General features: G+C 39.0%; 2 protein-coding genes and 1 long non-coding RNA gene across 3 annotated transcripts; all 3 read right to left on the reverse strand.

The window, feature by feature from the left end:
* Nucleotides 1-6,903: 6,903 nt before the first annotated feature.
* Nucleotides 6,904-8,754, reverse strand: LOC138316710 (calponin homology domain-containing protein DDB_G0272472-like). Its single transcript, XM_069258367.1, has one exon. The coding sequence runs from the start codon at nt 8,752-8,754 to the stop codon at nt 6,904-6,906; it is 1,851 nt and encodes a 616-aa protein (XP_069114468.1).
* A 25-nt stretch (nt 8,755-8,779) lies between these two features.
* Nucleotides 8,780-9,265, reverse strand: LOC138316711 (uncharacterized). Its single transcript, XM_069258368.1, has one exon. The coding sequence runs from the start codon at nt 9,263-9,265 to the stop codon at nt 8,780-8,782; it is 486 nt and encodes a 161-aa protein (XP_069114469.1).
* Nucleotides 9,266-9,502: 237 nt separating this feature from the next.
* Nucleotides 9,503-14,889, reverse strand: LOC138315892 (uncharacterized). The gene is made up of 2 exons (XR_011207548.1): nt 14,617-14,889; nt 9,503-10,205 (listed from the first exon to the last, which is right to left on the reverse strand). It is a non-coding gene; the product is annotated as an uncharacterized lncRNA (long non-coding RNA).
* Nucleotides 14,890-14,897: the final 8 nt, after the last annotated feature.

Below are 14,897 nucleotides of genomic sequence, written 5' to 3' on the forward strand. Positions count from 1 at the left end.
GGAACAACATTGGAATTTCACGCTCTGCTTGGCGCGTTATCAGTGGATAGTTTGGTTGTAACATTAGATAGTCTTTAGTTGAGGTAGATAGTGTCTAGGCCTAACTACAGAAGTTTAGACAAAACTTTTGAAACGATTAAAAAATACATAAACCAAATCTTTATCTACAATCTAAAAGTAATTTGTGTTTTCTATGTACCTGAAGATGGCCAAGAGGCCGAAAATTTGTGGAATCTTGAGATATTTATACTAGAACTATTTGATGTCTAAAAGTAATAAATCTATATGTTTCTGACATCAGCAAAACCTTTCAACTATTTTTTCTCTCTCCCACTTTAAGCCAGGCGCAAACACGTGTGTCTATGGAACGTTTCGCATACCGCATAATAAACGCGGCAGATTTTTCGGCATTAGCCTAAAGTTTCGCGCTCATTTGTGGTGCGATATTTAGAAGAAGAAGAAGAAGAAAAAAGATTTTGTACGCCCAGCGACTAACTGATTATAATAAGCTAAAATTATTATTATGTAATTAAGATATGACAATAAAACGCTGTGGTATTTAAAGACGCTCCACCTCCGACAGAGCATAAATGATATTCAATCATTATTTGAACAATAATTGGTGTTTTATCGTGTATATATATGTCTAATTAACACAAAAAAATAATGTAAAATGATTAATTTTGCCTTTGTTGCATGCGCAATCAGTACTTCATTCCATATAGGATATAGTGCCACGGATTTTTTCGGGATGCAATTAATTATTTTCCATATTTTAAACTTGAAGTAAAATTAGAAGCTCAAACTTTTCAATGTTGGTAATGGTGTAAAGTACCTAACTTTTGTAACTGAAGAAAAATACTAAATCGTCTGCTCCTGTTTTTGATAGTCAAAAAATACCATATGTCGGCGGTGGAGCATCTTTAAATGTCAATGTTATACAATTACAGTATATATTTAGACTCAGACTAACAAAAAATTCTTCTAAAACCAGATTTTATTAGAGAGTCTAAATCTTTCAAATACTTGTCCCACATTTGAAACATATCAAATCTTCGATATATGTACTTTAACTTTTTACAATTTATATGTCTTTATTTATTATTATCAATTAAGTCTCTGTTATTATTATTCCAGGGGTAGAATTTTAATTTTTCAAGCTACTATCCATTTTCGGCAAGTTGGATTTCCAGAAACATATATACAGCCAAATCAGCAATTTGCTCGCCGATTTGAAAGAGATTTGTCTGAAGGAGTGTGGATTTGAGTGTCTGGTTCTGTGTTCGACGACAACTATATTGTGTATTATTTTGTAGAAAAGTATTAATCTTGTAACCGTCGTGTCTGTAATGTTGGCCAGTTGAGTTAATGTCGTGATATTTGTTGTGAACGTATCTTGCTGCTCTGCGTTGTGTTTTTTTTTCTATCTGTTGAATTAGGCGTGTGTTGGTGGGGATCCCATATGGAAGAGCAGTATTCCAGTTTGGGTCGAACTAGTGCTTTGTATGCGTGTGCCTTTATATGTGGTGAATGATTTTTTAAGTTACGCTTTAAAAACCCTAGTGATCTGTTGGCATTTGCGGTGATATTATTTATGTGCTCGTCCCATTTTAGTTTTTTTTGTAGTGTTAGTCCTAAATAGTTGCTTGAGTTTAATTGCTCGAGTGTGTGATTGTGGAGTGTGTAGTTGTGATGTATTTTGTTGCGTTTTGGTGTAACACTGATGATGTTGCACTTATCTGGGTGAAATTTCATTAGCCATTCTGTTTCCCATTGTGCTGCTGCGTCCAGATCTATTCTTATATGAGAGGTAATATGGGTATAGGAAACATATTAATTCTAGGTCGTAGTTTTGGGGACAGGCAAAAGGCATAGTAGTCCTGAAGTATTTATGTTATTACCGATGTTATATTAACCAAGTGCGAAACTATACGTTCTGCGTAACATAATGGCACCGCCTTCATATTATAAAATCGGCACATGGACGAACGGGAATGACTCAATGTCGGTGTTCCGTTTGTAACTTTAATATTCATTTTTTATAGACTTTGAGCAAGAAACATGTAATACCAATCATTTTCTTTTCTGACGGTACCGTAGAGGGACCGCTTGTTTATCAAGAGGTATTTTTTTTCTTGGATTTCTATTTTTTAAGAGTATTGTCTTTAAAACATATTTACATTCACATTTATACACCATTTAGAAATAGTATACAATTTTTTGGGGTTCAATATGACTTGTGTCTAAAGATGTGATTTAGACCCCTATATGTAGAATATGATTTTTACCGATTTTTTTATCTAGACCCCTAAAACACCTAAAATGGTCTTAGGGCAATCTGGTGGGTCCATAATTATATAATCTGTATATATCGGACCATGTGGCCGAGTTGCCAATCTCTCTACATTTCATTTTGACAAATGACGGTTACTTCCCTTCCATTATTGCCAGATTTATGTTTCATGATGTAGTTTTCAAGAAATATTAACGACATATAGACCTATAGATGATCATTCACTTAAAATCAAGGACGAAGACTACGAGAGAACATAAAGAGCCTACGTCCTCGTCAAAATATAATTTTGTGAAAAATTGAGAGGTTGTAAATTTAGTAGATGATGTTTGGCAGTGGCGTAGGAAGATGAAACGTAAAGGGGGGGGGGGGGCAAAGGTCCTCAATATTCGTAACATCCCATCCCCCCCTCCGCTCTTTTTTTTACTATTTTTTTATATATCCTTACATATAATCCTTGTATACATCTATAGACAGTAGCGTCGCTAACCGGCAATTAATGAATACGCAAATTAGCGTGCGAGTTTGGGGGGTCCAGAGATTTTTTTTTTACGATTTATAATGGCTGAGATGAGAATTTTTTACGATTTAGAATGGCTGAGATAGGAATTTTTTTACGTTTTAGAATGGCTAATGGATTTTTGTTGAATTAGCTAGCGCCGAAAGCGCGAGATTTTCCTGTTTCGGGGGTTAAAGGCCCATGACCTTTCCGGAGAAAAATATAAAGGTTTCTTAAAAAACATTAATAACATCAGAAAATGCATACCGATGAACTAAAATAAGATTACAACACCAAACATATGCAAGATTTCCTGCGTAATATATGAAAACAGTGGAGAGTCGATTCGCCGTTTTGCCGTCTGGCGCAGTGATAGTCAACTACCGCGCGGTATTTAGGACGACGGCGGGAAACATAATACGACCCGCGTTATGAAAATAAACATTTTATTTATATTAATCAAATCGTTCAGAAGGTGATGATAAATGTAGTATTAACGGTAAGTTAATAACTTTTAAGACTCTACAAAAATATCGATCTTGTTTTACATTCCCATTTTAAAAATTAAAAGCCGGTTCGGAAAGGTAGTGGGCCTTTAATGGGTCTCCCTCGGGAAAAAAAAATACGATTTAGAATAGCTGAGATGAGTTTTTATGATGCATTTTGTTGAATTTGCGAGCGCTGATGTATTTGATGAATTTGTGAGCACCGAAGGCGTGATATTTTGTTGTTTTGGGGGTCCTGGGTTCTCCTCCGGGAAAATCTTACAATTAAGAATGGCTGAGATAGATGTATTTTGATGAATTTGCGAGCACTGGATGCGTGAGATTTTGTTGTTTGGGGGTCCTGGGTTCTCCCCCTGGCAAAAAAATACGATTTAGAATGGCTGAAATTAGTTTTACGATGTATTTTGATGAATTTGCGAGCGCCGTAGGCGCGAGATCGTGTTGTTTTTGGGGGTCCGGGGGTCTCTCTCCCCATAAACAATATTACGATTTGGAATGGCTGAGATAAGTTTTACAATGAATTTTGATGATTTTAAAGCGTTCTTAACACGGTATTTTTTTTCGATTTAAAGTTACCTGCATTTAGAAATGATAATTGTGAGTGTCGTCATACCATTATGCAACCCAACTCGATCTGAACATACCGGATTCCCACCATCAGCACATTGCTGTGCAAGTCAAAATAATAATGAATTGATTGTCTTGCCGAGACATATAAACAAATTAATCTTTTAAGAAGCATTTTTTGAAATAGTGTAATCCCTTGATGGACATTTTAGTCTAGTTCGTGTGTATTGAATTTTCATTATTAAAGTTTTGAACAATACGTGCTTGAACGTTTTAGGAAACGCGCCGCGCAGCGGAAATTTTTTTAGAATAGGTACAAAAATGTGCAGGAGAAAATGGGGGGGGGGGGGGGCAAAAAGACATGTTTGCCCCCGTCCTGGGGGAACTGGGGGGGGGGGGGGGAGGACAGCTTTTTAAAAAAATACATTGTGTATGACTGTGACGTGAAGTGAGATTTAATAATTACAACAGTCTGAGGTGAAATGAAAACTCTAGTAGATATAAGTGTTAGCATGGATTAGTTTTCCCGCCAAAATGTGTGCGAAATTACATGCGAAAGCCGATGCCGTCGTACACGATTGTCACAGGGCTTAGGGATTAATTCCAGTTTTCTGATTTTGGCCCACATATGACAGGAATCAGAGCAACTAGTAACAAAAGGTGAAATGAATGGACTAATCTAACAAACATTATCCTTTTGATTTTGTCAGGAAATAGCTCAAAGCATTGAAGGAATTTTGAAGAGTATGTTATTGACAGAGTACAAAGCTGACATAATATCTTTCTATATATTTTACTTAATTATTTTCTAATTTTTTGTTAACGATAATTGATCATCTTCACCTGGTACAGTTGTCTGTTATTCATAATTTAATACTACAAGTTAGTAGATGAAAGTGGATTAGAACCCCTTGCAAATCGTCACTCCAAGAGAAAATTGCAAATCTTTTTTCTTTCTCCATTAGTCAGGTTAGTGTCTGAAAACTCCGATTATAAGATATATTATATATATTATCAAATAGTGTGCGAGTTGAACAGATTAGATATAGGCCTAATAGAATTTCGCCACGTTTCGGTCAGATATGTTTCAAAAATGTTAAATAGATTTTTTTAAATGATTATCAGGTCTAATTATGACTATTCTTACTATTTGTATATGTAGTAGATTGATTGGGTTCATTGTGTATATACACATACCGAGGTGTTAAATGTTTTTCTCTGTATTTTTAAAAATTTATTATCATTATTGTTGTTCCTGTCTTTTAACTAGGGCTGGATCAATATGTCAATATACCGGTACATATAGATTTTTAGCAGAGTATCGATTATCGATACATAAACATTCTATATATCACTGTATTGTTTTAACTACTAAACCCACCGATTTCATTTAAAAATGGGAAATTCCTGTCCAAACATATCTAAAACATCATTTCATAATTAAGATTATAAATTGACAGAGCTTTATTATCACAGACGATAAACCAAATCAAATGTTTTGTAGATTTTTGTTAGGTTTCACCAATAGTGTTTTTTATTGTTAAAATTTTCAAAATAATATGATTAACTGACTTTGAAAAAGAGGTCTACTGTAATGTCAATAGTATGGTGTGTTGTTTCAGTGTATTGTCAGTACGTAACGTATCATTTTAACCCGTCCAATACCCAGCCCTTTATTATTTTGCACTTTAATGCACTTATAAATAGTACTAAAATAGTTTCATGTACATGTACTCAACCAGCTGTTACATCACAATTAGTCTTTGTACAAATTATGCCATGTTAAATACTGTATTACATGTTTGTTATTCTATTTATGTAATCTTCAAAATAGAGGAAATAAAGAGATCAATTGGAAATCCAATGCTAATATTTTATATGCCAGACTTAGGAACAATGGTAGTACTTTAAATAATGACTTATTTTTATCAAATTTAGTTGATTATCGTCACTGTTAATGGGGATACAGGTGTGTATATACAAAATTTAAAATGTATCTCACTTCTTCTTCCACAGTTATAACTATGTTCAAAAACGAATATGTTTATATTGGGTTTTAAACAATTTCATACCTTTCGATTTGCAATGATTAATGAATAAAAGTAACGAATTATCAGATGAAAATACACTCATATGCTAGAGCACCCAGAAATACATTATTGATACAAACAGATTTTGAAAATCACAATTCAAATGTTTTTTCCCTCTCTACATAGTACACAAGATACATATTGTAAAATTATTATTCTCTGATGCTAACGGTAAAGAGAAACATATATTGTGAAAGCCTGGAGATAGGAGAACGAAAATGCCCCAGGGTGCATGACGTTTGAAATAGCTAAACGTAATAAAAAGTGAGCTGTTAAATCTTCTGCTGTCAGCATCGGAGAATATTGTCATTAACAAAATAAAACCTTTAAAAAAAAATGTAAATGAAACTCCCCTTCCTCCACCTATCTGTATATCTTGTTGTACCCGTTTTCTACCTCCGCCTCTTCCTTCTCCATCTGTATATCTTGTTGTACCCGTTTTCTACCTCCGCCTCTTCCTCCTTCCTCCACCTATCTGTATATCTTGTTGTATCCGTTTTCTACCTCCGCCCTTCTCCATCTGTATATCTTGTTGTATCCGTTTTCTACCTCCGCCCTTCTCCATCTGTATATCTTGTTGTACCCGTTTTCTACCTCCGCCTCTTCCTCCTTCCTTCTCCATCTGTATATCTTGTTGTACCCGTTTTCTTCCTCCTTCCTTCTCCATCTGTATATCTTGTTGTATCCGTTTTCTACCTCCGCCTCTTCCCTCCTTCCTTCTCCATCTGTATATCTTGTTGTACCCGTTTTCTACCTCCGCCTCCTTCCTTCTCCATCTGTATATCTTGTTGTACCCGTTTTCTACCTCCGCCCTTCTCCATCTGTATATCTTGTTGTATCCGTTTTCTACCTCCGCCCTTCTCCATCTGTATATCTTGTTGTATCCGTTTTCTACCTCCGCCTCTTCCTCCTTCCTTCTCCATCTGTATATCTTGTTGTACCCGTTTTCTACCTCCGCCTCTTCCTCCTTCCTCCACCTATCTGTATATCTTGTTGTACCCGTTTTCTACCTCCGCCTCTTCCTCCTTCCTTCTCCATCTGTATATCTTGTTGTATCCGTTTTCTACCTCCGCCCTTCTCCATCTGTATATCTTGTTGTACCCGTTTTCTACCTCCACCTCTTCCTCCTTCCTTCTCCATCTGTATATCTTGTTGTACCCGTTTTCTACCTCCGCCCTTCTCCATCTGTATATCTTGTTGTACCCGTTTTCTACCTCCGCCCTTCTCCATCTGTATATCTTGTTGTATCCGTTTTCTACCTCCGCCTCTTCCTCCTTCCTTCTCCATCTGTATATCTTGTTGTACCCGTTTTCTACCTCCGCCTCTTCCTCCTTCCTTCTCCATCTGTATATCTTGTTGTATCCGTTTTCTACCTCCGCCCTTCTCCATCTGTATATCTTGTTGTATCCGTTTTCTACCTCCGCCCTTCTCCATCTGTATATCTTGTTGTATCCGTTTTCTACCTCCGCCCTTCTCCATCTGTATATCTTGTTGTACCCGTTTTCTACCTCCGCCCTTCTCCATCTGTATATCTTGTTGTATCCGTTTTCTACCTCCGCCTCTTCCTCCTTCCTTCTCCATCTGTATATCTTGTTGTACCCGTTTTCTACCTCCGCCTCCTTCCTTCTCCATCTGTATATCTTGTTGTACCCGTTTTCTACCTCCGCCTCTTCCTCCTTCCTTCTCCATCTGTATATCTTGTTGTACCCGTTTTCTACCTCCACCTCTTCCTCCTTCCTTCTCCATCTGTATATCTTGTTGTACCCGTTTTCTACCTCCGCCCTTCTCCATCTGTATATCTTGTTGTACCCGTTTTCTACCTCCGCCCTTCTCCATCTGTATATCTTGTTGTATCCGTTTTCTACCTCCGCCTCTTCCTCCTTCCTTCTCCATCTGTATATCTTGTTGTACCCGTTTTCTACCTCCGCCTCTTCCTCCTTCCTTCTCCATCTGTATATCTTGTTGTATCCGTTTTCTACCTCCGCCCTTCTCCATCTGTATATCTTGTTGTATCCGTTTTCTACCTCCGCCCTTCTCCATCTGTATATCTTGTTGTATCCGTTTTCTACCTCCGCCCTTCTCCATCTGTATATCTTGTTGTATCCGTTTTCTACCTCCGCCCTTCTCCATCTGTATATCTTGTTGTATCCGTTTTCTACCTCCGCCCTTCTCCATCTGTATATCTTGTTGTATCCGTTTTCTACCTCCGCCTCTTCCTCCTTCCTTCTCCATCTGTATATCTTGTTGTACCCGTTTTCTACCTCCGCCCTTCTCCATCTGTATATCTTGTTGTATCCGTTTTCTACCTCCGCCTCTTCCTCCTTCCTTCTCCATCTGTATATCTTGTTGTATCCGTTTTCTACCTCCGCCCTTCTCCATCTGTATATCTTGTTGTATCCGTTTTCTACCTCCGCCCTTCTCCATCTGTATATCTTGTTGTACCCGTTTTCTACCTCCACCTCTTCCTCCTTCCTTCTCCATCTGTATATCTTGTTGTACCCGTTTTCTACCTCCGCCTCTTCCTCCTTCCTTCTCCATCTGTATATCTTGTTGTATCCGTTTTCTACCTCCGCCCTTCTCCATCTGTATATCTTGTTGTACCCGTTTTCTACCTCCACCTCTTCCTCCTTCCTTCTCCATCTGTATATCTTGTTGTACCCGTTTTCTACCTCCGCCCTTCTCCATCTGTATATCTTGTTGTATCCGTTTTCTACCTCCGCCTCTTCCTCCTTCCTTCTCCATCTGTATATCTTGTTGTATCCGTTTTCTACCTCCGCCTCTTCCTCCTTCCTTCTCCATCTGTATATCTTGTTGTACCCGTTTTCTACCTCCGCCTCTTCCTTCTCCATCTGTATATCTTGTTGTATCCGTTTTCTACCTCCGCCTCTTCCTCCTTCCTTCTCCATCTGTATATCTTGTTGTACCCGTTTTCTACCTCCGCCTCTTCCTCCTTCCTTCTCCATCTGTATATCTTGTTGTACCCGTTTTCTACCTCCGCCTCCTTCCTTCTCCATCTGTATATCTTGTTGTATCCGTTTTCTACCTCCGCCTCTTCCTCCTTCCTTCTCCATCTGTATATCTTGTTGTACCCGTTTTCTACCTCCGCCTCTTCCTTCTTCCTTCTCCATCTGTATATCTTGTTGTACCCGTTTTCTACCTCCGCCTCTTCCTTCTTCCTTCTCCATCTGTATATCTTGTTGTATCCGTTTTCTACCTCCGCCTCTTCCTTCTTCCTTCTCCATCTGTATATCTTGTTGTACCCGTTTTCTACCTCCGCCTCTTCCTCCTTCCTTCTCCCTCTGTATATCATGTTGTACCCGTTTTCTACCTCCGCCTCTTCCTCCTTCCTTCTCCATCTTTCTCTCCCTCTTCAAATTGTCCTATGTAAATTTATTGTCTTCTTGTTTGCATATGTTATTATATTTATTAAAGTGTACAGGGAGAGGGTTAATATAAGTTGGTCATCTTGTACAAGCCTGATCCCATTGTATATATTTGGTACTAATAAAATACCGGGGTATGTTTAAATACTACAAAGAAAATGCAATTAAATTACAAGTTGATTTTATTCACTCATGTACAAAGCTTTTTCGTACAATTTAGTCTTTTCAAGTCCATACATTTTAGAACACCAATTTCACTATAGTGTTACATATAACTTGTTTTTATTCAAAATTCTGTGCCCAGGCCTTGATGGAAATATCCATTCTTGACATAAGGAGTGCATCCCTTTTTGTACCATCTATGTTTCTGGAATTTCCACCAGCAAGCTCTTGACACATTTCCTTTGGATGTATCATCTACCATTAAGTCTTTCTTATTGATCTTTGCCATCTGTTTATGTCGCGGTTTGTCTTTACATTCCACAAACAATCTCCCATGTCTGCGAACATAATAACACCCTGAACACCGAAGTGTTAGCACTGTTTTTACTTTGTAGGACCGCATGAACTGTAAGTTGGCATTATTGACGCTGAGCAAGTTTGTCAGTCTGGTAGTTTGTGCTTTATTGCTGTTGATATTTTGGGACAAATTACACTGAACAAGACCGCCTTGCCGATAAGTAGATACTCCCTTTGAATGAGTTTGATGACTTATAGAAGTTAGTCTACTTGAAACACACGGCTGTGATGTAGCTTGCTGCACAGATAATACTGCTGGTCTTAGAGCCGCTGTCAAAATACGACTTCCTATCAATCGTGTGACTTTTCCAAGTATATTCATGGTGATTTCCACTTCACTCCATGTACCTTAAAATAAGAATTTTTGATTGAATGATTATTTAAATCCTGCATTAGGCCTATTCAAACATAAAAATAGATGACTATTTCAAAAGTGTGACTGGTCCTTTCAAAATTCTAGGCACTCAGACTGTATATGTATGTAACTTTATCACAGTTTTTGTACCTATTTTCAATCTGAAGTTTATTCATTAATTAGCATTTTCAAACACATGTTTCTGGTTTTCTAGCATTGAGATTTTAATTGAATTTGATGTACAAGTCACATTAGCTGCAATATTGTAGCTCAAAAGACTACTAGAAATATAATGGTGTCGTTTTAACGTATAGTAGGCCGGCTACGTTCCGTACTCGTTCTATAGTCACATAACGTATTTGACCCAATAAGCACCAAGAGCGTTAAAAAACAAGAGGCCCAGAGGGCCTGTATCGCTCACCTGGTTTGTAATGCCAAGTAATATTCTGAATACAGGTTCATTGTTTTTTCTGAAGGAATTATAATATTAACCTCTAAATCCCCTATTGGGCCCCACCCCTCCTGCCCCCAGGGGGTCAGAGCCAAAATTTACACAAGTTCTGTTTCCCCTTCCCCCAAGGATGTTTACCCCTTCCCCCAAGGATGTTTATGGCTAAATTTGGTCACAATCCAAGCAAAATTCTAGGACAAGTAGCGATTTAAAGGATTTACCTCTAATTTCCCTATTGGGCCCCACCCGTCCTGCCCTGGGGGGGCCAGAGCCAAAATTTACACAAGTTCTGTTCCCCTTCCCCCAGGGATGTTTGTGGCCAAATTGTGTTACATTCCATGCAGAACTCTATGACTAGTAGTGATCTATAGGATTTACCTCTATTTCCCCTATTGGGCCCCACCCGTCCTACCCCCTGGGGGCCAGAGCCAAACTTTACACAAGTTCTGTTTCCCCTTCCCCCAAGGATGTTTATGGCTAAATTTGGTCACAATCCAAGCAAAACTCTATGACTAGTAGCGATTTAAAGGATTTGCCTCTATTTCCTCTATTGGGCCCAACCCCTCCAGCCCCCGGGGGGCCAGAGCCAAAATTTATATAAGTTCTGTTCCTCTTCCCCAAAGGATGTTTGTGGCCAAATTTGGTTTCATTCCATTCAGAACTCTATGACTAGTAGGGATTTAAAGGATTTACCTCTATTTCCCCTATTGGGCCCCCCCTCCTGCCCCCGAGGGACCAGAGCCAAAATTTATAAAAGTTCTGTTCCCCTTCCCCCAAGGATGTTTGTGACCAAATTTGGTTACATTCCATGCAGAACTCTAGGACAAGTAGCGATTTATAGGATTTACCTCTAATTCCCCTATGGGGCCTCGCCCCTGCTGCCCCCGGGGGGTCAGAGCCAAAATTTATACAAGTTCTGTTCCCCTTCCCCCAAGGATGTTTGTGGCCAAATTTGGTTACATTCCATTCAGAACTCTATGACTAGTAGGGATTTAAAGGATTTACCTCTATTTCCCCTATTGGGCCCCCCCCCCCCTGCCCCCGAGGGACCAGAGCCAAAATTTTTACAAGTTCTGTTCCCCTTCCCCCAAGGATGTTTGTGACCAAATTTGGTTACATTCCATGCAGAACTCTAGGACAAGTAGCGATTTATAGGATTTACCTCTAATTCCCCTATGGGGCCTCGCCCCTCCTGCCCCCAGGGGGTCAGAGCCAAAATTTATACAAGTTCTGTTCCCCCTCCCCTAAGGATGTTTGTGGCCAAATTTGGTTACAATCCATGCAGAACTCTAGGACAAGTAGGGATTTATAGGATTTACCTCTATTTCCCATATTGGGCCCCGCCCCTCCTGCCCCCGGGGGGTCAGAGCCAAAATTTATACAAGTTCTGTTCCCCCTCCCCCAAGGATGTTTGTGGCCAAATTTGGTTACAATCCATGCAGAACTCTATGACTAGTAGCGATTTAAAGGAAATGTTGACGGACAGACAGACGGACGGACGGACGGACGGACGGACGACGGACGACGGACGCCGCGCCATGACATAAGCTCACTGGCCCTTCGGGCCAGGTGAGCTAAAAATGAAGAAAAACAAGAGGCCCATGGGCCTTAACGGTCATCTGACTACATCTTTTGTATTAGCACAACACCATGTAGTCGTTTAAAGATTTTAGCATATTTGACCTCTGTGACCTTGTCGGCTTGAATGAAGATCAAGGTCATTCATTTGAACAAACTTGGTAGCCCTTCATCCCAGCTTGTCACAGGCCCAATATCAGGTCTCTAGGCCTCCTAGTTATTCTCAAGACGTAGTTTAAAGATTTTAACTTTTTTGACCCCTATGACCTTGAATGAAGGTCAAGGTCATTCATTTGAACAAACTTGGTAGCCATTCATCCCAGCGTGCTGCAGGCCCAATATGAGTATCCAGGGCCTTTTGGTTCTTGAGAAGAAATTGTTTAAAGATTTAAGCCTATTTGACCCCTGTGACCTTCAATGAAGATCAAGGTCATTCATTTGAACAAACTTGATAGCCCTTCATCCCAGCATGTCAAAGGCCCAATATCAGTTCTCTAGACGTCCTACTTATTCTAAAGAAGTCGTTTAAAATATTTTAGCCAATTTGACATCAGTGACCTTGAATGAAGGGCAAAGTCATTCATTTTATCAAACTTGGTAGCCCTTCATCAAAACATGCTGCAAGCCCAATATGAGTATCCTGGGCCTTTTAGTTCTTGATAAGAAGTCATTTAAAGATTTAAGCCTATTTGACCTCTGTGACCTCGAATGAAGGTAAAGGTCATTCATTTAAACAAAATTGATACCCTTCATCCTAGCATGTCACAGGCCCAATATCAGGTCTCTAGGCCTCTTAGTTATTCACAAGAAGTTGTTTAAAGGGTTTTTAGCCTATTTGACCCTGTGAACTTGAATGAAGATCAAGGTCATTTCTTTTAACAAACTTTGTAGCACTTCATCCCATGATGCTGCAGGCCCAATATGAATATCCTGGGCCTTTCTGTTCTTGAGAAGAAGTTGTTTAAATATTTTAGCCTTTTTGACCCCTGTGACCTTGAATGAAGATCAAGGTCATTCATTTGAACAAATTTGATAGCCCTTCATCCAAGCATGTTACGGGCCCAATATCAGGTCTCTAGGCCTTTTAGTTATTCACAAGAAGTTGTTTAAAGGATTTTCAGCCTACTTGACCCCTGTGACCTTGAATGAAGGTCAAGGTCATTTATTTGAACAAACTTGGTAGCCCTTCATCCCAGCATGCTAAAGGCCAAATATCAGTACCCTGGGCCTTCTGGGTCTTGAGATGAAGTCGTTTAAATTTTTTAGCCTTTTTGACCCCTGTGACCTTGAATGATTCAAGGTCATTCATTTGAACAAACTTGGTAGCCCTTTGTTCCAGCATGCTACAGGCCAAATATCAGTACCCTGGGCCTTTCGGTTATTGAGAAGAAGTCATTTGAATGAAAAGTTTACGCACGGCGCACGACAACGGACGGTGCACGATGACAATAGGTCATCCTGACCCTTCGGGTCAGATGACTTAAAAATGAAAAGGGGCTATCAAAATAAGACGAAATTGAATTGCAAATCTAAGCTATTCAGTTTTGTCAATAGATAATCTAGGGCCGTCTTCGATTATACTGTTTGACTGGTTGGACCTAGTTGTTCGTTTATTAATTAAAGACGGACCTGGTAATTTTATATTGTTTTCAGACGAGCTTTGGCAAAGCCCTCACAGGCCTGTATCAACATCTGCAGGTCCGTCAGGTTTTATACTTGAAATAATGGCTTTAACCAACGGTTGAATCGGTTGTTCCGAATAAACAAAAACGGCCCTAGTTTCTGGTTTTGTGTAGTTTTGGTCTTTATCTATGCCTGGGCAATTGAAATCGAGGCCTCAAAAAGGGAGAAAAGTGCTTATAGGGACATGGTCGCTTATTGGGTCAAAACAGTATGTAGCATTGGCACTTACAATGCATCATGCATTAAATAATTAGTGAACGTAATTTTGTAAATGAATATCGTTGGTGTCACCCAAGAATGCAGTAACAATAATGTGTTTCAGTGCTGCAGTATAAACACGAGTTATTTCCCTTGTCTTATGAACAGATGAATGCTAAATTATGTAAACTTAAGTTTGTCTTCGTTCATGCAGTGACAAGAAATGCTACGTCCCTACCTTATGTGAACATGAATAAGAGCCAATAACTTATTTTTCTATAATTTACTCGTGCTTTCCATTTGTAGGGAACTTAAAGCAATACGAAAGCATGTTTTGCCCGAATGGCGAATTCGACAATCATTTTAACTAACAAAGTCGAGGGTTTACGCAAATCAATTGATTTTTTACACTCAACGATAAGACAATTAAGATAAATAATTGTAAAATGAACTTTTGTTTATGAATCCTAGCTACTAGCATTTGATTTACAAACCTGAATGGACCGGTCACCCCCGTTCTTTCTATTTTGCTCAACGTCAATCTAGAGCTTGAATGCAAATAGTGAGTTCTTTACTTCCAAACGTTCCATTAACCAAGACTTTTCTACCTCGAGACAGGTATCACACAACCAAATTTTTATTGAGATTTAATAAGCACGTGTTTACTCATCCCTACACAGCAAAAAGTGCAACGCATGTTTTACATAGTTTGAAAAAACATGTGTTAAACGTTTGTTTGAAACATGCGTTTTACGTTTGTTTTGGCCACCATGAT

The sequence above is a fragment of the Argopecten irradians genome, chromosome 2 (assembly GCF_041381155.1).
Source record: "Argopecten irradians isolate NY chromosome 2, Ai_NY, whole genome shotgun sequence".
Lineage (NCBI taxonomy): Eukaryota > Metazoa > Mollusca > Bivalvia > Pectinida > Pectinidae > Argopecten > Argopecten irradians.

Coding starts and splice junctions, on each gene's coding strand:
- LOC138316711 (XM_069258368.1), bottom strand. CDS start 9,265: ATGATATACAGAGGGAGAAGGAAGGAGGAAGAGGCGGAGGTAGAAAAC.
- LOC138316710 (XM_069258367.1), bottom strand. CDS start 8,754: ATGGAGAAGGAAGGAGGAAGAGGCGGAGGTAGAAAACGGATACAACAA.